The following is a 26,207-nucleotide window of genomic DNA, read 5'->3' as shown; positions in this document are numbered from 1 at the left end:
ATTCCTGCAGTTCTTCTGGATTTAGTCTGTCTCAGTTTTTTCTGTTTCTTCATGTAATCACAGACGGACTCGATGATGGTGAGATCAGATCATACTGGCTGTTGTCAGACTCCTTGTGCATATAGAAATCTCACTGGATTATTACAATTAATGGCAAAAAGAATGTTTGGAAATGTAAACTGATATTTCCTACTGACACACTACAGCAAAAGATAAAAATAACTGACTTAAAACCATTTTTTTTTGGGGGGGGGGGGGGCAGACTCAGTAGCTATGTTAAGAATGGCATACTACCATATTACTCTTACTGTTTCTGCAATATATAGATAGATATGGTAGAAATATTTGTATTGTTCTAGTATACTCTTCCAAAATCCACCAGTGACACTATCACTATCAAAGCTGACTGTAGTGGAGAAATAAGGTAATATTATGGATATCCAACAATAAAATGTTTTTTTTTTGTGTGTGCCAAAAACACATCTCAGATTTTTGTACACTATAGTGGTACATTCAGTACAGAACAGATATAAGCACACCCCTGTGCAATATCCACTGATTTGGCAGGATGGTGGGTGGTGAGTGAATAAGAATCAGGTTTTTGCAGTGAAATGCCCAACATAGGCTCATTTAAAGACATGTCTACCTACATTTTTGCAAAAATCAAAAAACTTTACCTATTCATAGAAATTAAAGGAGCTTCTAGCTAAAATGAACACTAGTGGCAGTAAAATACCCACAAATGTAATTCCTTTTCACACAATTTAAGATAACAGGGAAATATTATAGATTAATAGACTAATTTTCATGCATTTCCATGCACAATACCATGTTATGACCTTAAAACACTTTTACCATAGTGCATGATTTGTAATCTAATACATTTTGACATCTGCATCACATAACCAGCTCCATATGTATGGCTTTTCTTACACAGTAAACTCGCTTCGTAGCTCACCTAGTACAGCATTGCACTATGGTATAAACCCTGCGAAACACAACAATATAGCTCAAAGACTTGTAAGCAAACTTCAGTAAATGTGTTTGCTTTTGTTAAGGTAGGGTATAGGGTTTAGAGTAGGTGGTACAGTATGTTATTTTCAAATACACTAAATCAACCTTTTAGCAGCACTCACCGTCATTTCATTTCTGAAGTGCCGTGATATGTACAAAAATGGTCAGATTCATGTTTATCTGTTTCAGATAAAACTGCACATGTTTTTAATGCCACTCACTGGACATTTCAAAGTGTCGTAAAACGTCACCACAGGCATTTTTTTTCCAATGAGCCTGGGTTGGAAATACCACAGTAACACAAATGTTTGGTAATAATATGTCAAGTTAATTCCACTTTGTACCATCAATACTCACTCATTTCTGATAACACTGGCAACACCTGTGTACTCATGTCGGCTGTGGGCTGATCCGCCATAGCGATATGCGTGACGGGTCACTCGTGGGTGGGAGGACAGGTAACAGGGAGCAGCTTCTGTCTCTGGAACATCCAAAGGATTGCTCTTCAAGCCATGTGGCAGGCTGGACTCATCCCTGCCCACCTGAGACAACAATATATTTAGGTGCATTACTGTGTATTTTTACACGGTATCCATGCATCTGTGTGTGCTGGTGTGTTGCACCTTGCGGGAGTGTCCTGTACTTCGTCTAGAGGAGTCTCTGCTGTCTTTGTTGAGCAGAGCAGCGGGGGGTCTTTCCACCGGACAGTCCTGTAGCGACGCCTGCACATTCTCACTGTAACGTTGGAAGTCTTCTGGCTCTATATCTCTATCCTGCCTGCATCACACACACATCACACTTACATAAATAACCACAGTCTTAAGTTGAGTCCTACTTAACACAATTCCACTTTGTACCATCAATACTCACTCATTTCTGATAACACTGAACAGACAAAGTGTTGATTGTATAATACCATGTAAGTTTGGGAACAGTCATTATGTCATTATGTATTGCTTTGTGTGCATTACAAGTGTGTGGTGAATCTTGAGCACTATTAGGAAAGGATTCATTTTAAATTGTATGTTATTACTGATATGAGCAAATATAGAAAATTCCAAGCAATTATGTTGCTATGGAAATAAAGTTTTGAATCTAAATCTAAATGTGTATTGAATCTGAAATAATGTTTCAGGTCCACCAGTGTTTTTGCAAAGTAAAATTGACTAAAAGTAACTATAAATGAAAATGACATGGCAAAATATTGAAGGATTTGTGCACTGATTTGGGTGAGATTGGGATTCCTGTAGTTATTACTGAGATTGGAGTGTGAATTTTTGAAGATATTACACATTGAAAATACAAGACTTACAGTATGTGATCAGTGCAGGCTGCAATCTGCTAATAATCACATCATTTACTACATGGCACGAGCTGATTGGCCTCTGCTGATCCTGCAGCCAGTGAGATTGCTTGCTCAATATTTAAATAGTCTGGTTCAGTGTTCACTTGAGGCTAGTCCTGCAGCTCCCTATCAGAGTTCCTCTGAACCCCTCCACCTCCCCAGCTCCACCTGCCTAGATCTGCTACGGGATTTATGTACAGTATGTCTATTCATGCAGCAGTAGCAGCATATCCTACATGCTCACAGTACCGTGTCTGTGTATCTACATCTACACACTGTCATCAAATACATTCACTTGCTAAAACTATTCAGAGAGTTGGGTAACACTTTATTTTGATGGTCCCTTTGGAACATTGTTGACAATAGAGTTAAGCAGATATTAAGCAGACAGTCTACTAATACTCTAATGAGAGTTAGTTGACACATAGGTGCAACGTTACTTATTGTCAACAATGTTCCAAAGGGACCATCTAAATAAAGTGTTACCCAACTCTCTGAATAGTTTTAGCAAGTGAATGTATTTGATGACAGTGTGTCATCAAATACTTTGCAAATACAGTACATGTAACTACAGTACGTCAACGTATTCTAACCCTAACCCTACCATTCTACTAATACTCTACTAACACTCTAATGTGTTAAAGGGACCATCAAAATAAAGTGAAACCGAGAGTTGTCATGATTAAAATGTTTTTAACATGTATAAGAGTAGAATTTATTAAGGTGAGGGTCTAAAGCATATCTACTAAAGCAGACTCTCATTGATTTAAGAGTCTTTTTTTTTTTTTACTTTGGATGATGACTGATATTTGTAAATTTGTAAATTAAAATTTTATATTTTATATTTGTAAATATTATTTACAAATTTTATATTTTAAATTTGTACATTTTTACAAATATGAGGCAGCAATACTTAAAAAAACAGACTTGGGGGAAAAAAAGATCTGAATCCATCACGGTGGATCAGACAGTTCAAAAAGAAATGTAGCTATAGTATTCAGTGAAGGTAAAAATAATAATAATAATAATAATAATAATAATAAATATAAATATAGCTGCAAGCAGCCATTACCGGGGCCAAGCACAATCAGATGACAAGACATGCCGACATTGCTGAATGTGTCAGACCAACTGCAACAATGAGCAATTAAAGACATTTAAAAAGGATTATAGGCAAAATGCCTGAAAAATCAGAGAAACAGTAATTAAAAATATGGTTTAATGGATTATCACTTTTGACCAATAGGTGGCGCAGTTACAAAACTGATGTGATGTGGTCAGAGTGAAGTGACAATGACACACACAAAGTTTGGTGTCAATTTGTCAAGGCATTGCAGAGATAAAGCCTGAATAATGCTTTTAGCATCATGCCTCAAATTTGCTGCTGCACTATACGAAAACGGTTACGTCAATTGACACGAAATCCATAACTTTTAGTCGGCATGGTCTGGAGATGATACGATTCGATTTTGGTGAAAATCGGACAAACGGTGTAGGAGGAGTTTGAAAAAGTAGGTTTTGAATGAAAATCAAGATGGCGGACAGGAAGTTCGGCCAAATAAGGAAAACTTGGTATCTATGCTCTCGGCTTGAGCCAAGGAATCTATTAAGACCAGTGGCATTTCAATAGCCAGATTTATTCAAAAGTTATTAGCCTTTTTGGAAATTTTGTTCTAACTTTTGACCACTAGGTGGCGCTGTTTCTAAATATTTTGAGTACCTTCGTGGGATGGTGTTGTTGGCACATTCTGAGTTTCGTAATATTACAGCAATGCATTTGTTTAGTATAGCATTTTTTTTCACAAAATTGTATTGAAGTCAATGGGAATTTCATGTTTTGTTCTATTATAGCGCCACCAAGAGGCTCAGTCCCACAATTATTTTATGTGTCCTCAGAGTGAGCCCATACCGTCAATTTTGGTGAAAATATCTCAATTCAATTCAGAGTTATAGACATTTATATGAAAAAACACGTAAAAAACGACTGACACATGACTTTGATTGAATTTTACTACCCCTTACTATCAATATTTTCGCATTTGGGCATTGGCATACAGCTATCGACCTATGTTTCCAAACTTCTGACGGTGGTTTCGTCTCGATCGGACAAGCGGTTTCGAAGATATAGCCAAATGTTTTTTAAGCGCTAAATCACAACGCTACACAAACCGTAAGGCGAAACCTAGCATGTTTGGTATCGTAGGACTCGGCAAGGTTTCAGGAGTCTAATTAGATTAGTCTCGTGAAAATAAGTCGACCACACCCAAAGTTATAAGTATTTGAAAAAAAAATTCACCACTAGGTGGCGCTGTTTCGAAACTTCTCACGCTCCTTCAGGACATCGTGCTGATGACCCATACCAAGTATCGTAACAATCCGTTCATGCGTTCTTAAAATACAGCATTTTAGCACAAAATTCAAAATGGCCGACAGTCAAAATGGGCGATATGGTAAAATTGGATATCAGTCGACTCGGCATGTTGCCCTGAATCTAACGAGACCAATTTTATGATTTTTGGACAAACTGTTCAGAAGTTCTAAGCAAAACTAGGCATTTTTCATATCTCCGGACCAGTAGGTGGCGCTGCGCCGAAACGCAGCATGTAGCCTCAGGTCATGCTTGTGATGACATGTACCAAGTTTGGTCTGAATAAGATAAACCGTTGCGGAGATACAGCCTTACGACTGTTTTTGCAGGCGCTACGTAAAATTTGTTCGAGCGTTTATCGAAAACGGTTTGACGAATCAATTTGAATTCCATAACTTTTGGTCAGCACTGCCTGAAGATGATCTGGTTCAATTTTCGTACAAATCGGACAAACCGTCTAGGACGAGTTCGAAAAAGTAGGTTTTTCGAAAAAATCAAAATGGCGGCCATATTTTTATGACGGAAAATGACGTCATAGGGTGCAATCGAATTGGCATGAGCTCAGGAATCAGAGGAAAAATGAATTTTGTTGATTGGCCTTATGGTTCAAAAGTTATTAGCAAAATAATAGTGAAACTTTGGACAGGTGGTGGCGCTAGAGGGAATGACTTAGAAACACCAAAATTGGTGTATTTAATGTTGGGACTGTCCTCTATCAGAATGTCAAACCAAAACAACTTTCCCGCAATCGGTTCTATGGGCTGCCATAGACTCCCATGGCGGAAGAATAATAATAAGAAGAACGGGAACAGATACAATAGGTGCCTCCGCACCTTCGGTGCTTGGCCCCTAATAATAAGAACCGGAACAAACACAATAGGTGCCTCCGCACCTTCGGTGCTTGGCCCCTAATAAATATAGCTGCAAGCAGCAATTACCAAGCAGAATAAGACGACAAGACATGCCAACATTGCTGAAAGTGTCAGATAAACTGCAACAATCAGCAATTAAAGACATTTAAAGAAGATTTTAGGCAAAATGCCTGAAAAATCATATAAACAGTAATTAAAAATATGATTTAATGGATTATCACTTTTGACCAATAGGTGGCGCAGTCACAAAACTGATGTGATGTGGTCAGAGTGAAGTGACAATACGACATACAAAGTTTGGTGTCAATATGTCAAGGCATTGCAGAGATAAAGCCTGAATAGTCCTTTTGGCATCATGCCTAAAATTTGCTGCTGCGGTATACAAAAACGGTTTCGTCAATCGACACGAAATCCATAACTTTTAGTCGGCACGGTCTGGAGATGATACGATTCGATTTTGGTGAAAATCGGACAAACGGTCTAGGAGGAGTTCGAAAAAGTAGGTTTTGAATGAAAATCAAGATGGCGGACAGGAAGTTAGGCCAAATAAGGTAAACTTGGTATCTATGTTCTCGGCTTGAGCCAAGGAATCTATTAAGACCAGTGTAATTTCAATAGGCCTATTTATTCAAAAGTTATTAGCCTTTTTGTAAATTTTGTTATTACTTTTAACCACTAGGTGGCGCTGTCTTGAAATATTTTGGATACCTTCTGGGGATGGTGCTGATGGCACATTATGAGTTTAGTAATATTACACCAATGCATTTGTTTAGAATAGCATTTTATTTCACAAAACTGTATTGAAGTCAATGGGAATTTCATGTTTTGTTCTATTATAGCGCCAACAAGAGGCTCAGTCCCACCATTTTTTGTATGTGTCCTCAGAGTGAGCCCATACATATGTGTGTCGATTTTGGTGAAAATATCTCAATTTGCTTCGGAGTTATAGACATTTATATGAAAAAACACGTAAAAAACGACTGACACATGACTTTGATTGGAATTTACTACCCCTAAACATCAATATTTTCGCATTTGGGCAAACTGTTCAGAAGTTCTAAGCAAAAATAGCCATTTTTCATATCTCCGGACCAGTAGGTGGCACTGCGCCGAAACGCAGCAGGTTGCCTCAGGTCATGCTTGTGAGTACATGTACCAAGTTTGATCTGAATCTGATAAACCGTTGCGGAGATACAGCCTTACGACTGTTTTTGCTAGCGCTACGTAACATTTATTTGTGCGTTTATTGAAAACGGTTTGACGAATCAATTTGAATTCCATAACTTTTTGTCAGCACTACCTGAAGATGATCTGGTTCAATTTTCGTGCAAATCGGACAAACCGTCTAGGACGAGTTCGAAAAAGTAGCTTTTAGAGTACATTCAAAATGGCGGCCATATTTTTATGCCGGAAAATGAATTCATAGGGTGCAATCGAATCGGCATGAGCTCAGGAATCAGAGGAAAAAAGAATTTTGTTGATTGGCCATACGGTTCAAAAGTTTTTAGCAAAATAAAAGTGAAACTTTGGACAGGTGGTGGCGCTAGTGGGAATGACTTAGAAACACCAAAATTGGTGTATTTAATGTTGGGACTGTCCTCTATCAGAATGTCAAACCAAAACAACTTTCCCGCAATCGGTTCTATGGGCTGCCATAGACTCCCATGGCGGAAGAAGAATAATAAGAATGGGAACAGATACAATAGGTGCCTCCGCACCTTCGGTGCTTGGCCCCTAATAATAAGAACGGGAACAGATACAATAGGAGCCTACGCACCTTCGGTGCTTGGCCCCTAATAATAAGAACGGGAACAGATACAATAGGTGCCTACGCACCTTCGGTGCTTGGCCCCTAATTAAAGCTGCAAGCAGCATTTAACGGGGTTCAAGCAGTTAAGGCCTTTAAGGCCTTTAAGCACACAAGCATCAAAAGACATTAAGTTTTATTTAGCAAGCATTTAACAACTGCCATCATAGATGAAAAAGTCAATTTACAGCCAATACAGGCAGTTTACCATAGGAAATATATGGTTTTAAAGCGTTTTTACAGTTATAGCACCTTTTGCCTAGTCTTCTTATAGTCTTGCCTGATCTCCACCACTTTTATTAGTAGTACTCAAAGTGTGCCCATATATATGTGTCAGATTTGTTGTAAATATTTAATTTTGATAAGGAGTTTAGACAATTATATTCAGTGGCGTAACGAGCCAACACCGGGCCCTTAAGTAGGATTATCAAGGAGGGCCCCTTGATGACGCAATTGATGACATTGATGACGCAATGTCCGCGAGTATGCTACCATGAATAGGACAGGATATGATCATACACAGCATATAAGAGATGAGATGACTAACAAAATCAGGGGCCTGTACCATGAAGGGAGCTGAACAAACTCGGGGTTACAGGATTAGTTTTGAGTTGACAAAACCAAACCGATGCAATCAGGCTTTATTGGTACCATGATGCAGCTCACCAACTTTCTCTGTCAACTCAGGCTTTGATCCTCAAGCTATGATTACTCCACGCGCGCGTGCACATAAAAGAGTGACATCGACACTGAACAACCAATCGCGGGTAGAGCGAGAGCGATATATTTTTCCGCAGAGGAGCAAGAGATAATCATTCATAATTACGATGAATTTAAATATGTATTTCAAGCTCGAAACAATACGGTCTCTGCGGCCAAAGCAAGAGAAGACTGTTGGAGAAAGATTGCTGATTGTTAATGCGTAAGTTAAACAAATACGTTCTATATTTATGTAAAATTATGTGTATGTGTAGCCTATGTGTAATATAGCCTATAGCCTATTTTTATAATATATAAAAAACGTGCATGTATGTACTAAGAAAGATTAATATTCATTGATTTTTAGATTTTTAGATGCAACCCCAACTCCAAATGTTCTTGGAGCAGATAAAGACAAAATATAAAAATATAATTCAAAGTGGTGAGTATTTACCACAACCTTTTATTACTTTTGTGAACATTTTATCACACACTTGTTTGCAGCAAACAGAAATAAAGAATTAAATTCAGAAAACCACAATACACTGGCGGAGGAGTAGGCTCTGAGTAGGCAATAAGGGACGGCCGATTATGGATGTGATTACAGGTGCTGTACAATCTGACCCTGGTGCTGGCTCCTCTAAGCAATAACACTGGGTACGTGTGCAATACATTACTACTTTTTTAAGTTTTAAATATGGCTGACTGTATGTTCTGCAGTAGAAGGAAGAAACACATACACATAGTCTCCCACACAGAGGTCAGTATGCAGCAGACAGAACACCAAACATAACCTGCTTTACAACAGTTATGCTTTACATTGGCCTATTTTTATTTATTAGGGTGGAGGAAATGAAGACACTCTGTCTGTACTCTGTCTGTGTGTTCTGAGACAGTTGCTGATGTGAATGCACTGGGCTTTTTATTATGGCAAACATTTGAATGTGTGGCATAAAAAAGGGACTGGCCCTTACACATCTTTTTTATTGTAGGATTTTTCACAACCTGTCCCAGAAACTGAGGCCTCTACCTCAATGGGCTTCAGAAGAAATGTGTAAGGATTTAAAACCCTTGACATAAATTACAGTCAGTCCTGTGTTTGTAGGAAGTCAAGGAACTTTTTGTGATTTTGATGAGCCTCCAGAAAACTTGTAATGATAATGTTTGTGGTGGAATTATGTTTCAGGTGGAAACAGACTCAGTCAGGGCCCTGTACAAAAGGAGTCTTGAACTAGACTGCACACTAAAGGAGTCTTGAACTAGACTGCACACTAAAGGAGCTGACTGTGAGCTGAGGAGACTCCAAACAAAATCACACAGCTGGATAAAACTGATCTCAGTATGTATAGTTATATAGTATATATAGTATAACTTATTTAACCAAGTAACACTTTAGTATGAATATTTATCAATGCAACTTTCTCTTGCTCTCTTTCTCCCTCCCATCCCACAAAACCAATAAAACAGTTTGAGACCTATCTGCAGTTTCAATGTGCTTTTATTAAGTGTAATATTGTATGGTGATTGCATCTACATCTGCACCAGCTGGGTGGTCAAGTGTGATCAGGTCAGTTTCATCGGGGAGAAGCTGGTTTTGTGGTGTTTCTCGCTCCTTTCTACTGGTGGCTATATTGTGCAGAATGGCACATGCTATCTGTGATGCCCGCTCTGGTGACTCTGAAGCGCCGAACACAGTTGAAATGTGCCTTTAGGAGGCCAAAGGTCATCTCTATCTTCACTCTGGTTTTACTGAGGGCCACACTGAAGCAGTGCTGTGGCTCTGTCTGAGGGTCATGATAGGGTTATTGTGTAGGTTTTTCTAGCTCAGTTCAAATTAACAGTGTTTTGTACTGTACCAAATTTAACTTGCTTTCCTCAAAGTGCTGACACAACACAGACTCATGGAAAATTTGTGAGACAAGCACTGTAGCCAGGCCATTTGGCATCCAAACTTGATCATATGTTCATGACCACCACAAGTCGTCTGCAGATGAAATGTTTAGTAGATCATTGTTATATCTGTTAAAGTTACTATTAATTTAAAGATTCATCTCACAGAAAATAATCATCTCACATATTCACATCATCTCTACCTGAACATTATGGCTGTGATAGGACTTCCTATTAACATAATCTGCCTCATGTTCCCTAGAGCAGTGGAGATTGGAGCAATAGACTGCATACATGTTGCAATGACTTGGGAATCCTATCATAAGATTAATAGAAGAATAATAAAAAAAGATTCAAAATAATTCTTAACATGTATTATATTGTATAGTACATTTGTGAAATTTGCTTTTTGAAAAAAAAAAAAAAAAAAAAGTGTTCATGTGATGACACCCTGCTATCAATATATCTTACTGGCACTTTTATAAAAGCCCTCTTTTATGGACATGGTCGATAAATGTCCGGGGAACACTATTAATGAAACTTTTCATGTACTCCTGCAGAGCGAGGACCACCTTGCGAATGGTTCGACAAACATATGTTTTCCCCCAGCTTCTGTGCGTCACCCACCGTGCAAGTATGTACCACTTGCAAAAAAAAAAAAAACGCAACGCAATATTTGCGGTACAGTAAGTGCATGAATTCGACGTGTTAAATTCTTTATGTGCAGCTCAAACTAAGCTGAAACATAGCTGGCTAGCCACCTAATCCGGCTTCATGGTATAGGCCCCTGGAGTAGCCTACGCTCACCAAAAACAAAACAAAAAAACAACAAAAAAACAATGGGGACAGCGCACTATAAAACATTGTTAGGCCTAGGTCCAAATACATGAAAAAGATGCTCTCTTACATCATAGCGGGATTTTCCGGGCTTTCCTATGTGCAACTGCAAAGTTGTCGATTAGATCAGGATTGTGCGCACAGGCATTCTCAATTGACCCTTCGCAGGGAGTTTGATTGACAGGCGATCTGACCAATCATAATCCGCCATTTTGTCCAACAAAGCAGTCAGGAGAGTTAGTAGATTAACAAAGGAGGATTTAAATTTGAAAAACAAAGTGTACTGACGTCTTAGCACTTTAAAAAAACATTCCTTTTATGTTCATTCATGTTTATTTTAATGCTATAAATTAACTAGAAGGAAGAGATGATCGGTTCACAAGCAGCTTTAACTGAGCCTCGAGTCTACATCGATCTGTCAGACACATTAAAGAGTCACAAAACGGTATTTATTGTTTAAATGTCTCTAAAAAATGACTACATTTGAAAGGTGAGACTTTGTTTCATATCAAAAGTACTTGTCTGTCAGCGCGCAGTCTTTTTTCTGATCCGCAATGTATTTTTCACTGCGTGAGAACTTGGTGTGGTGTGAGAGTGGCGTCGCTTGTCAGACATAGCAACAGTAACTAAAGTGGGCGGGTCTTTGCGACCGGTCATTGACAGTATGGACGGGGATTCGCCAGTCCCAATTCAAAACCAATTTCATCACAATCCATCATTGTTTGTTTCAAACATGTGAGAGCATCAAAATGATCCATAGGTGAAATTGATTGGATTTAATTTATTTTTTTTGTCAGTTCCTATCATAATTTTAACATTTTGGCGTTATTGTTTAGCTATTTACCTATGTTTTCAAATTTCCTTTGTTTTTTTGTTGTTGTCTAGATCAGACTAACGGCTTTGAAGATAACCACAATTTTTTAAAGCTCTAAATGACACTTACAAAAACCATAAGGCGAAACCTGGCATGTTTGGTATTGTTGGACTCGGCAAGGATTCTTAGGAGGTCACTCCTGTGAAAAAAACACGGGCTTCCTTGAAACTTCTAAGGCTCCTTCAAGGCTTTGTGCCAATGACGTATACTGAGTTTTTTTAGATACACCAATGTTCTCATAGACTATCATGGCACCCTGGACAAAGACACTGCGTGCCAATTTTCAGTAGACTAACGGTTGGGTGCGCTTATAGCTATTTTCATGATTTTTTTCACTGTTATAGTGCCACCAAGTGGCCAATTGTCACGATTTTTTTCATGTCAACTCAGATTGAGCTTATGAACATGTGTCCCAAGTTTAGTGAAAATATCTCATTCCGTTCACAAGTTATAACCGTTTTATAGTGCCACCTAGTGGCCAATTGTTGCGATTTTTTTCAAGTGATCTCAGATTGAGCTCAGGAAGATGTGTCCCAAGTTTAGCAGAAAAATCTCTTTCCGTTCACAATTTATAACCGTTTTAGTAAAAGTGGCCCTGGTGCCATCAAAGATTTTGGTTCCCCTTATCGACCGTTAATTGAAATTTTGAATTTTTTGGATGATTATTGATTGTCAGACTCCAGAGAATATTCTTGCAGTGGTTTGGTTCCGATCGGGCGAAAAACCAAGGAGAAGTTTGCAAAAATAGGTTTTTCAAAAAAATGCAATTTACTCGAAATTGGCGCCGAAGGGCGAGCAAATCGGAGATAGCCATTTTGTCCGCCTTGAGCCAAGGATTCCAACGATATGGGGCACTTGATCCTGGGACAAACGGTCTAAGAGTTATGAGCAATTTTGAACTTTTGGTTGCTGTAGCGCCACCTATGGGCCATTCGGGGTCATACTCTGATAGGTTGTCCCCAAATTGAGGCCTACCATCTGGCCAGGTTTCACGTCTCTAGGCCTTACGGTTTGGCCTGCACGATGCGTTTCACGAATCCCTACAATTACAATAGGGTTTCAGCATTTCATGCTTGAACCCCTAATAAGAATGAAGGCTTTTTGCCAGTTATAGCGCCACCTATGGTCCGATCTCCATGAAACTCTGCATGCTTCCTCACCATGTTCTGACACATATGCTCATCAATTTTGGTGAAGTTCTGAGTTTTCATTTGGGATTTATAGGCTTTTTAGTGTATTTTGCAACCACGCCCCTTTTCTAAATGACCCTGTTACAGCCACCCAAATGCAAAAGTTCAACTTTTTTTCGATAATTATTGATCTAGAGAGTCCAGAGAAATGTCCTAGACTGGTTTGGTTCCGATCTGGCGAAAAACCTAGGACTAGTTCGCAAAAGTAGGTTTCGGACAAAATTCGACATAGCAGAGATCGAAATTGGCCTAAATCGAAATTGGAGATAGCCATTTTGTCCTCCTTGAGCCAGGGATCACAGTAAGACACTTGAGTCTAGGACAAACGGTCTAGGAGTTATGGGCGATTTAGTACTTTTGCACTAAATCTGTAGCTGTAGCACAACGTAAAATTTGTTTGCGCGGTATTCGAGAACGGTTTGACGAATCAACACGAATTCCATAACTTTTTGTCGGTACAGTGTGGAGATGATACGATTCGATTTTGGTGAAAATCGGACAAACGGTCTAGGAGGAGTTCGAAAAAGTAGGTTTTGACTGAAAATCAAGATGGCGGACAGGAAGTTCGGCCAAATATGGCAAACTTGGTATCTATGTTCTCAGCGTGACCCAGGGAATCTATTAAGACCAGTGGCATTTCAATAGGCAGATTTATTCAAAGGTTATTAGCCTTTTTGGAAATGTTGTTATAACTTTTGACCACAAGGTGGCGCTGTTTCGAAACTTCTCACGCTCCTTCAGGGCATCGTGCTGATGACCCATACCATGTTTCGTAATAATCCATTCATGCGTTCTTAAAATACAGCATTTTAGCACAAAATTCAAAATGGCCGACAGCCAAAATGGCCGATATGGTAAAATTGGATATCAGTCGACTCAGCATGTTGGCCTGAATCTAACGAGACCAATTTGATGATTTTTGGGCAAACTATTCAGAAGTTATAAGCAAAAATAGCCATTTTTCATATCTCCGGACCAGTAGGTGGCGCTGCGCCGAAACGCAGCATGTAGCCTCAGGTCATGCCTGTGATGACATGTGCCAAGTTTGGTCTGAATCCAATAAAGCGTTGCGGAGATACAGCCTTACGTCTGTTTTCGCAAGCGCTACGTAAAATTTGTTTGTGGGTTTTTTCGAAAATTGCTAAGCGAATCAACTTGAATTCCATAACTTTTTGTCGGCATGGTCTGTAGATGATCTGGTTCAATTTTCGTGAAAATCGGAGCGACGGCCTAGGAGGAGTTCGAAAAAGTAGATTTTTCGAAAAATTCAAAATGGCGGACAAATTTCCATGACGGAAAATGACGTCATAGGGTGCAATCGAATCGTCTTGAGCTAGTGAATCAGAAGAAATGGGAATTTTGTTTCTAGCCCTTGTGGTTCAAAAGTTATTAGCATAAACATGAGTGCAAATTTGGACAGCTGGTGGCGCTAGAGGGAATGAGTTGGAGACTCCAAATTTGCTATGGTGACTGTTCAGTCTGTCCTCTATCAGTGTGCCAATTTTCATAACTTTCCCGCAAGCGGTTCTATGGGCTGCCATAGACTCCCAGAGCGGAAGAAGAAGAAGAATTATTTTTGGTACGCCAACAGATGCACATTCTGTGCTTGGCCCCTAATAAGAAATGGAACAGATACAATAGGTGCCTCCGCACCTTCGGTGCTTGGCCCCTAATAAGAACGGGAACAGATACAATAGGTGCCTACGCACCTTCGGTGCTTGGCCCCTAATAATAAGAACGGGAACGAAAACAATAGGTGCCTACGCACCTTCGGTGCTTGGCCCCTAATAATAATGAGGAAGAGCTTTGTGGAAAAAATAATATCACACAATCACAGACATTGCTATCTGGAAGGGATTAGATCAGTTAGTGATTCTCAACTGTGTTTCTGTTGCTCCTTATACTTTCATATTTTATATGTCTCGTGAATCAAACACCTGATTCAGGTCATAGGTGCATTAGTAGATCAGTAGTAGAGCATTAGTGAGTGTGTCAGAAAAAGGAGACATTTAAAAAGTGAAGTGTTGGAGGGCTTGGGGAATAGGGTTGGGGACCACCAGATCAGATTTCTCAGAGCATCCCTGTACAGTACATTTTAAACACAAATAATTTGCTGAGTAGTGGTTGTGTAAAAAAAGCATGTTTATTTTGGTCTTGTTTGAAACAGGCTGTATATGTTACCTGCTAATGTAAGCATAACTGATGCACCCAGTGAAATTCTGTGTGGAACTCATAGGAGAGCCTCCATAGTAGAAGTTCTTTGGGACGTTATCTGACTGAGGCGTGGAAGACGGCTTCTTCTTCTCCTGCTTGTCTTTGTCATCAATTATAAGTTCATACCTGCCAAGAGAGCATGGATAAATAGTTGATGCAACAAGTTGATACATCTAAGGACACCTTGTTAGCTTCAGAACTTCATTTGAGATCAACAAAATGCAGAATGTTTTTCATCAACAATAAGATGAGACAAAATGATGCATCATGAAAATAAATAATTTTAATTAAAACTGCTGTTTACAAAAATATGATGAGAAATAACACCTACAAGATAAGATGCACTAACAATTTTTTGAAGAAGAAAAATAAAAAATGTAGAGAGACCTGATTACCCAATAAAGGGTCTTGTGCTTCTTATTCTTCCTTGTATTCTTTGTAATTTCAGAATATTCAATATATGATATTATTGAAGAAGCTCAGGTTTTTACTTTAGAAACATGTTTCAAGTGTCATAACAAAATATTTGAATACAATACAGTCTGAGGTTTCAGATGTTTAATAAATTTGCAAAGTTGTCACAAATCTGTTTATGCTTTATCAGTATGGGTATAGAGTGTAAAGTAATGTGGAAAAAACTATTTAAAGTATTTTAGCAAAAGGTTGCAGCGTAACAAAATTCGAAAAAATGAATGGGTTTTGAAAACTTTCCAAAGGCACTGTATTCTGCACATTATCACAAACTATTTTTTTTAAAGGGATACTCCATTTTTTTTGGAAATAGGCTCATTTTACATCTCCCCCAGAGTTAAACAGTTGAGTGTTACCGTTTTCGAATCCATTCAGCCGATCTCCGGGTCTGGGGGTCCCACTTTTAGCATAGCTTAGCATAATGAATTGAACCGGACAAGACCATTAGCATCTCTCTCAAAAAAATGAACAAAGAGTTTCGATATTTTTCCTATTTAAAACTTGACTCTTCTGTAGTTACATAGTGTACTAAGACCAATGGAAAATGAAAAGTTGCGATTTTCTAGACTGATATGGCTAGGAACTATACTCTCATTCCTGCGTAATAATCAAGAAACTTTGCTGCAGTACCATGAGTTCAGCAGGCGTAATGATATGACGCAGCACCTGATAATAGTCCCCAGCTCAGTAGCCTATTATCAGGCGGCATGCGCTGCATCATATCATTACGCCTGCTTCACCCATGGTACGGCAGCAAAGTTTCTTGATTATTACGCAGGAATGAGAGTATAGTTCCTAGATATATCAGCCTAGAAAATCGCAACTTTTCATTTTCCGTCGGTCTTAGTACACGATGTAACTACAGAAGAGTCAAGTTTTAAATAGGAAAAATATCGAAACTCTTTGTTCATTTTTTTGAGAGAGATGCTAATGGTCTTGTCCGGTTCAATTCATTATGCTAAGCTATGCTAAAAGTGGGACCCCCAGACCCGGAGATCGGCTGAATGGATTCGAAAACAGTAAAACTCAACTGTTTAACTCTGGGGGAGATGTAAAATGAGCCTATTTCCAAAAAAAGTGGAGTATCCCTTTAACTCAAATTATATAGCATGCAAGTAAAAGAGATAAAAATTTTAATAAAATGAATGAATATAACATGGTAAAATATTGTAAAGATATTTTATGAGATTTTCATTTGTAATATAATTAACACTGAGTCACCAACTCACTTCTGATCGGTCACTGAGGCAACTAAGAAATGAGTCCGTCCATCATTGTAATTCTTCTTATGTGATCTGACTCTGGTTCCTTTGGACTGGAGCACTACTGCACCATTCTCCAATGAGAGAGAAAACTCATCCAACTAGAACAGAGAGAAAGACTGGGTTGATCTGTGACATCATGAAAAACTGCCCTCTGTATCAAACACCCAATCCCCTCCTTCCCATACCGAGAACAGTCTGATATAAAGGAAAAGCCTTGCAATAAAATCTGGGATCTCTTTTTTCTTTGTTTCTTGGTTTAGGATTAGTTACCCCGACAATTATAGGTTAGAGACAGAACAAGACTTGACTGGGTAAAACACAGTAACTAAAAAGACTATACCCCATCTCTGTGGTAGAATAGGAGCCCATTAGACTGTAGTGTTCTGAAGTTTAGTCCTCCCTCAAAAGACTGGAATGGTGAGATTTTAGCTGTAGAGCCCAGATATCCTTCTCCAGAGAAATAGGCCGTACGGGACATCTGCAGGTAGAAGACAACCAGATTTGAGAAAGTTCGTTCAAAACAAATTAATAATAAAAAAAAAAATAATAATAATAATAAAAAAATATATATATATATTTTATTTTAATGGTAAAATGGTCAAGATGTAATGGTATTCATAACGGTAAATGCTGAATAATTGAATACAGCACATGTGTGAGCAGTCTCCTTTCATAGAATTTAAAATAGACTAATTTGTTGTTTTATCCATGTTTTATGTGGTCGCATTTATTGTTTTATCCATTTTCATGGTTTCTAATTAAGTTGCACACCTGGTTCTTGTTCTGTTAATCATCCCTGTACGTCTTTAAGCCCTCAGTTCTTTCGGTTGAGGGTTCGGTGTCATCTTTAGTTTATGTGTAGTGTGTGTGTGCATGTTTACTCCTGCTTCTGAGAACGTCTCGTTTGATTGAAGACTTTATATTGGATTTCATTCTGCGTCACACATTTTTGGGTCACACGCGTTATAGCATTTACATTAAGCAAAAAAAATTGCAAGTAAACAAAAAGAAGCCAAAATTTGTTTATAATTCCTGTGCCATCAAAAATAATTTGCCAACGCTATGAATTTAGAAGGGTGTGTTACATACAAATGATTCCTCAGGACAGCCACTGCTGATACCAATGGTTCCTGGCTCCTCCAAGAGATTGAAGTCCTTTTTCTGGAACTGGAAGCCCTTTACACAGCCCTTCAATCCAACCAGGGATGACAGTTCTGGCCTGTGGAACATTCATATGGCTGGGTTCAGTGTTGAAAATGAGAACTGCTAAGTTATTGGATCAGCCTCTCTACCTGATCTGTGCATTAATATGTAGCAAAGTTTCTCACCTCGAAAGCAGAATGATAGAAGGAGCTCCTCCAATATAGATATCAGAGAATGGTAAGGGTTTCCTTTCACTTTCCATGGACTTGACATGGCTTCTGTCTACTAGCAGAATGATTTTCTTAGAGTGATGATAGATCACAGACACCTGAGACAAAATTTACAACAGGGTGTTAAAAGTTATGCATTGTGTTTTAAAGATATGACTTGATGAATGCCCTGGAAGTGGTATCAAGAAAGCATTACCTCATGATATCGAGCATCGTTGATCTGGAGTTTGGCCAAGTTACTCTCCATGATGACAGGACCATTAGTGAAACCAAAGTCGTACATCAGACGGAGAAATCCATTTTTCAGCTCCAGCACGAAAAAATTGGTCTGTGGAAACCCATCATAAATGCATCAATATATGCACAGAAAAAAATTATTAATTTTACATAACTGTAGGGTGGTAAGGTAAGGCGTCAGTGAGTAAGTTCAAATGCCTCATAATTCTAGAAAATTATGCACAAATCTATCATATGATATTATACCATATATTATATCATATGCTGCATAATATACAGCAGCTTGTGACTCAAAAAAAAGGGAGACATATTTTAAGCTTTCAAATTCTTCACATAGCATGTCAAAGCAACCTTATCCAGGTTTCTCCTTCTTTCTATGTACATATATGCGAAAGTATAAAGTATTCAGACCCCTTTTTGCATTTTGATTGTATTGTATTTGTTTACATTTTGTCTTATGCTAAAATGCTTTTTTTTTCACATCAATCTACACTCTGGCTCTAATAAACAATGTAATTGCTATCAGATTGCACATGCTGTAAAATTTCATGACTGAACTAGTCATTTATGTAACACTTTGCAATAAGTTTCCATTTGTTAACATTAGTAAACTGAAATTGAAAATTGTTTCAGAACTGTTTCTGATTGGCTGTCAATGTTTTTATTATTCATCAGCTGGAAAGAAATCGTTCTGAAAGTGATTGAAACAATGTTGTTTCTCTGTGCCGTTATCTTTATAGCTGCGTTGTGGACTCTGCTAATCTTTTATATTTAGAAAGATTTTTAAAACTATATCTTTATTGTTATCCTTGGTGTGAACAGGTCTTTTTCTCTGAATACCTCTAAACATGCTCATTTCTTCATACCGGTACATATACTTTACTTTTTCAGTTTTCCAAGAATCAGTCCAAACTAATTGAATAACAACATTTATAATGAAACTATAATTACCTCATTAACCATGAGGAATAGAATGCCGTTGTTGGCAACAGTACGAACTTCAATATCAAACCGAGTAACAATGCCAATTTTGCCTCTTCTCTCAATGTTGTTGACTAAAGCAAAGCCGCTGCCATCAAACAAATAACTTGTCACACGACTCTGAGAGAAAGCCAACTTATGCCTGGAAAAAACAGAGAGATTGCAATATATAAACAGACCATATAGAGTACAAAGTGCCAACTTTGTCCTCATTCAAGCTTTGGAAAGAAAGATCTGAGAAATATCTGACATTTAAAGGGAAGAAATGCAACAATAACAATATACAGTAATTGAGCTATAAAGCACAGCTATAGATCTAGTGCTGAGCGACACATCTTATCATACCTAACATACTAATTTGAATATTTATAAGGCTAATGATACCTGAAATTGTATTCCTGTAATTCTCTGCTTGCAAATGAGGTAGGTATTAGACGACCATATATATCACAATCTTGCTGTGATGTATTTAAATATAAAAACATAATACAATAATAAAACTAACAAACATTTCACACATATTATATTTGTAAATATATATTACAAACGAGCTGGTGAAATAAAGTGACAGCTGCATTTAGCTAATATTAAAATGCAATCCTTAAGAGAACTGTGGGATGGGGTGGCGGGATAATAGTAAATGGCAAACCAAAATACATGAAGTGAATGTGAATATTAATCGAGCAGGATAAACTATTAACACCTGAAAGGTGGTATGAAACTGTTCTGCTCCTGCTTTAGGCAGTCTTTACCATAGTGTTTAAGGTTTAAAGCATGAATGGATGTAAGGAAGGTTTACCTGGGACAAGGCATCAATGCAGAAACATCCATTTTGTGAAGTTGCTTAAAGTTGTACAGACTGATGATATCACTATTCAAAGTCTCTAACTCGATGCAACCAACAAAAGGAGCCAAGCTTAAAGCTGGAGGAATCTGGAAGAACATGAAGGACATTTCTGCATAAGAATATGTTACAGTGCAAAAATTCTTAAATCATATTTTCCATTTCCCCATTTTTATGACCTAACTGAGACATTATCCTAACAGAAAAGAGATTTTTTTTTTTACCTTCACATCAGGAGGAACTCCTCCCACAATGAAAATATTGTCTTTAGGGTCAAGGTCAAACATGGAGTCTGTCCCAGCCCCCTCTCCTTTCTGGATGAACTTCTGCTCTGCTGTGGTGTCTTGACTCGGGACCGTCAGGAACACTTTACCATGGCGACCCAATCTATCAGAAAGAAGGGAAAAAAAACACTGATTATAGAAATAGTATACGCAGCAAAACTAAAACTAAGATCTATATTCAAATATCAGTATGGTCTTCCCTTGGCAAAACATCTGCCAATAAGGATTCATGCATTCATTAGGATTCAATCAATTAGGACTAATGCCAATTAGGATTCAATAGGATTCATGCATTTGATGAATCCTAACAAGGAAAGCAAAACAAATTCACTTTCCCTGGACTATACGGTCAAACAGAGTTTTGGGATTAAGGTACGTCTCTCGAATCGTCCTGTTCATACATCAGCTTACAGTAGCTGCTCGAATACAGTTTGTATGAACGCATAACTTAAGTCAAGCCCCTTTTCTATTCTTGCAATATTGACCAATATCACCCGTAAAAAAGTGAAATGACTATGTGATTTATTTAAAGTGATCTAATCGAAAATCATGGTTTCCACCAGTTAAACCAGTTTGGCCAATCTTGTTCAGTTGGCTAAAACCATAGAAAAATGGCAATTTATAACATTTTGTGTGGAGTGATTGATAATGATCTTGAGTTTCTCACGGAAGAGCTTCAGGAGCATAAAAGGAGGAGTGACGACAGTGAAGGACGAGAGAGGACAAGGCCTGGATTTTACTTTGTGTTTTGTTTACGTGTATGCGGCAGTCTTCCGTGAGCGGCTGCCGCTTTTACTTTCGTTTAGGTGTTTGTTTATTTTATGATTATTAAAGTCTGTGAAAAAGTTCAACGGTTTCCGCCTCCTTCTTCCCTGAACAACATACATTTCAACAATAGTATTTTCACTTGACACCATAGTGATGTGCAGAACACATACTGGGTAAAACATTATTCTAGGTTATATTCATTTTTCTCTTGTTTTTTTTGTATTTTTTTAGAAAGACATCACAATATTTATAGTAAATAACTAAATTAAACATTGACAAATAAAATGTTCTTAGTTTTATTGTTAGTGAACATTCGAATGTCATATAGCTAATTTAGCTTTTGTTTATGGTTAAATTAAGTTGTAAAAAGCCACAAAAAAAAAAAAAAATCTTGACCTATATTAGGTAACATTAAGGCTTACTAGTGCAAAATGCCCGTGCAAAATCAGTTTTTGTGTGTGTTTTTAGTAATTGTTGGTTTGGTGTGATTGAATGCTCATTGTTACAAAGCACACAGTGAACTCCAAGAAAACACTATGCTTGAGCAGTTTGTGAATAGGCTACTACAAATGATGCCCGTGAAAGAGACTGTGAACGCATTGAATAGGATATGTTTAGTTGGTGAATAGCATAGGCTACTATTACACAGTAGCGATAACGTTAAGCGCACCAGAATGAAATATAATATCCAGAAGTAAACAGCATAGCTGACTTACAGATTCAGTTAACATCCACAAGTGAATAAGCGCGTTGATTCAGGGAGCAGTGCAAAGTGCCCGTGCAAAATCAGTTTTTGTGAGCTGATCGCCGTCAAAAAAGTTTAGGAGATATTTCTTAGCGATGGATGATTTCAACAGTTTCAGTATGATAAAAAATAACTTTTTTATTGATTCAATGGATTAATTGCATTTTGAAAAAAAAGTGTCATGAATTTATTGTATTTTTGGGAAAAAATAATCAGTTTTTATAATAAATCTTTGAAAATCAAAATCTGGATTTGAGTTATGTTATTATAACCTAAAGATGCTATGTGAAAGTTTGAAACAGAAAATAGTGGTTTTCATCGTGTTTATGTCAGAATGTTTATTTTTAAACCACAACCTTCTTGGGGCTTCTTTGAATGATACAACCCTCTAATGTCAGAATGTTTATTTTTAAATCACAACCTACTAAGTGCTTCTTTTACTGATATTTTTAACGATATCTTTAGTATTTCTCATCCAAACAACGTCAAACTTGGCACTGCACTTACTCGTGACCGTAGCGAGACACCTGTCAAGTTTGAAATCCATCGGACTAACGGTTCGAGAGATATGTGGTTAACAGACACACACACAGACAGACAGACACACAGACACACACACAGACAGACAGACAGACATTTCTGTAATTTATAGATAGATGTATAGAGAAAATAGATTGATTAAGTCTATTGGTTAGTTCACTGTGCCTTATTAAAACTGACACAACATTATTTAAACAGAAATCTTGAATATCTGACAGTGGCTTTAACATTTTTTTATTTTTTATTATGTTGTGTTTTTATTTTAGTGTATTTTGGTGTAATTAGAGAGCAGCATGATGCAGCACCGGTGGAAAAGAGCAACTGAACCTAAAAGCTTCAGACCTCTTCTTTTTGTTACTGGAACCTTAAATGAAAAAACTGCTCTGTGTCAACAGAACATTCCTGGAGCACAAGTTAACAAATCTCACTCTCAAAATGTGGGTCCACGTCCTGACCCTTTGTGCTGTAACTTTTTAGACTGGCACACATATTTGGCTGCTGTGTGTGTGTGTGTGTGTGTGTGTGTGTGTGTGTGTTTGTGGGTTTCGTAGTTTTTTTCTCTTAGGTTTCCAAAAGAAAACCATTATTCAAGATCAGATGATGAAAGCAGTTTTTCTACCTCTCCACTTTAACAAGATTGAAGACAGGAGGCCAGGAGCTGACCGGCTTTGAACTGAGTGGAATCTCTACGTCCTCTCCTCCCAGATTGTACACATAAACCAGATTATCGTTCTTTATGGCCAGTCCCATGTAGTCCTTACGACCCTGCACACACACACACACACACACACAAGTAGAATTGACATTTAACAAGACATTCCATTGTGTAAAACAAATGTTTTTAAGTATTTTTATAGCTCTTTTTATTGAGTTATTACATTTATGATGCAGATGTCCTGTGGTTTAGAAACAAACATTGCAAAGGGGGAGGGAGATGGAAAAGAACTTGGGCTTGAGCCAACAACTAAAAGAAGTGTAAAACCAGCCTGATTTAGGAAGGAATTCACTAAAAGTCATGTGTGCCTGCTGCAATGTTTTAATTAGCCACCTTAATTAAAACTTTGACCACTGTAATGAGCAAAATAATAAAGTATTGAAGTTAGACATAAGTTCTCAATTTCGCTGAACGTTTTGATCAATGATGGTTTGTTGAAATCTGAGTGCAGACTAACAGGCACCTACCGGTCAGAAGAGGTACTTCAAAAAAGCTTTTCAGCTCACTGAATTTCATTCTGTGTGAACACCTGAACTATAAATGCTAAATCTAGTACAGCCAGCGCAGCGCCCACAGAAGACGGACGACATCATTAAATAAGAGACTGTCACGAGAAACGTTGTTACATTCTCAGCAAGACACAAACACAACCGTGGCAAGGGAAAAGTCATATGAATAATTATTGTCATACGTGATTACCGACATGATTTAGGGTGCTTTCATATCTGTAGTTCGGTTAATTTGGTCCAGACCAAGGGCAAGAAATGATACATTTTAGCATTTTTCAGCCATTTTGGTTCCTTTTCACACCACACCGATTGCTCTGATCCGAATCAGTTGATGAGTTGGTGAAACGAACCAAAATGCACACAGCGAGCTCTACAGAGAGATGAATCTGTGTTAAAGTTAATGAGATAATAAAGGGATTAATTAAGTGATGATTGAGCATTAGTAATGAACACCTGCTGGTAACAAGCAGAAAAAAAATCAATGAGAAGGAGAAACGTCTCGGTTACTAATGTAACCCTCGTTCCCTGAAGGAGGGAACGGGAGACGTAACGTCGACGTAACGACGTAATTGGGATCACTTCAGGGAGCCCTATCAACTTCGAGTGTCTACAGAACGAGCCAATGAACGTTGGCGTGCGTGAATCGCGTCATGCGCCTCCGCCCCGCAGCGCGGGTATAAACAGGAAGCAGGCGCACGCACACATTGTTTTTCGCTGAGGAGCCGAGATTTGTGACGACCATGCAGCGATGGTCAGCAACGGTGGCGACGGGACGTTACGTCTCCCGTTCCCTCCTTCAGGGAACGAGGGTTACATTAGTAACCGAGACGTTCCCTTTCAGTCGCTCACGTTCGACGTAACGTCGACGTGACGACGTAACTGGGATCCCATGGAAAACGCCACAGTTGCTGCCACATCCTACGCAAGACTCTCAGACCCCCAACTGCTGAGGCGGAAGACCTGCGTAGAGGGAGTTCAACTGCTGTTCCATTATACCCCACACAGTGGAACTCTTGGATAACACTGGGAAAGCGTACCTTTCCAGGGGAAAGGACGCTGCGGAGCCACATTCTGCCCGAAGGGATGTAACATGTGGAGAATACACATATGGACTGGCCGAAGGGGCAGTGCAACATATGGAATGTCACTGGGGTGGCTCCACCCGAAGGGGGAGACTACACCGACAGTGACGGCAGAGCAGACTCTGCCGAGGGAAAGACACGGGCTCACCGCAGGGAGCTGGTCGTGGAAGAATACACATATGGGATCGCCGCAGGGATCACCACATATGGAACCCAGCCTAGCACAAGTTACACAAGCATCCGAGCACTAGGCCTGGCGTCGGACGCTCCGCAACGCCCGACTGCCGAAGGGGTGCGGAGGAACTCACAGGGTTCGCCAACTGGGGAACTTGACTGGAGCAAAAAGCGCACGTATCCATTCCTAGGAAGGGAGTGGCGCAGCAAGCTGACACTAGAGCGGGAACTTCGGTGTTACCGGCTAGTTGAAGCGAGCACACAGGAAGAAACCGGCTCAACACGTAGGCTATAAAACCTAGCGAACGTGTTAGGTGTCGCCCAGCCCGCAGCTCTACAGATGTCTGTCAGCGAGGCGCCGTGTGCCAGAGCCCAGGAAGAAGCGACACCCCTAGTGGAGTGGGCTTGCAACCCGGGCGGGCAGGGCACGCCTTGGGCTTCGTAAGCCAAGGCGATGGCATCGACTATCCAGTGGGCCATCCTCTGCTTGGAGACAGCCTTTCCCTTCTGCTGGCCTCCGTAACAGACGAAGAGCTGATCTGAGGTCCTGAGGCTTTGCGTTCTGTCCATGTACAGACGCAGAGCGCGAACGGGACAGAGAAAAGCCAGGGCTGGGTCTGCCTCCTCCGAAGGCAGCGCTTGCAGGTTCACTACCTGGTCCCGGAAGGGAGTGGTAGGAACCTTGGGCACGTATCCGGGCCGGGGTCTCAGGATCACGTGAGAGTTATCCGGGCCGAATTCTAGGCACGATTCATCGACCGAAAATGCATGCAGGTCCCCTACCCTCTTGATAGAGGCCAATGCAACCAGGAGTACGGTCTTACAGGACAGGATTTTTAACTCAGCTGATTGCAGAGGCTCAAAGGGTGGTCCCTGAAGTGCCGAAAGGACCAGAGACAAATCCCAAGAGGGTATAGAGAGTGGGCGAGGAGGATTCAGTCTCCTCGCTCCCCTCATGAACCTGACGATCAGGTCGTGCCTTCCCAAAGACTTACCATCAACAGCATTGTGATGTGCGGCAATAGCGGCAACATACACTTTAAGGGTGCAGGGAGACAGCCTTCGCTCCAGCCCTTCTTGCAGGAAGGAAAGCACGGCTCTGATCGAGC

General features: G+C 39.2%; 1 protein-coding gene across 1 annotated transcript in view; it reads right to left on the bottom strand.

Moving 5' to 3' along the window:
- lama4 (laminin, alpha 4) overlaps nt 1-26,207 on the bottom strand; it is a 143,441-nt gene that overhangs the window by 17,038 nt on the left and 100,196 nt on the right. The window contains exons 22-33 of the mRNA XM_079887731.1: nt 23,238-23,383; nt 20,506-20,668; nt 20,237-20,370; nt 19,408-19,579; nt 18,416-18,547; nt 18,175-18,317; nt 17,936-18,065; nt 17,187-17,324; nt 16,811-16,944; nt 15,078-15,236; nt 1,638-1,791; nt 1,372-1,556 (exon numbers count right to left, since the gene is read on the bottom strand). Coding sequence (XP_079743857.1) covers nt 1,372-1,556; nt 1,638-1,791; nt 15,078-15,236; nt 16,811-16,944; nt 17,187-17,324; nt 17,936-18,065; nt 18,175-18,317; nt 18,416-18,547; nt 19,408-19,579; nt 20,237-20,370; nt 20,506-20,668; nt 23,238-23,383 — 1,790 coding nt within the window. The remainder of the gene's footprint in view (nt 1-1,371; nt 1,557-1,637; nt 1,792-15,077; nt 15,237-16,810; nt 16,945-17,186; nt 17,325-17,935; nt 18,066-18,174; nt 18,318-18,415; nt 18,548-19,407; nt 19,580-20,236; nt 20,371-20,505; nt 20,669-23,237; nt 23,384-26,207) is intronic.

The sequence above is a fragment of the Squalius cephalus genome (genome assembly GCF_949319135.1).
Source record: "Squalius cephalus genome assembly, chromosome: 12".
NCBI classification, from domain to species: Eukaryota; Metazoa; Chordata; class Actinopteri; order Cypriniformes; family Leuciscidae; genus Squalius; species Squalius cephalus.
Note: the sequence above shows the minus strand (reverse complement) of the source record. Positions and strands in the feature narration are given on the sequence as shown.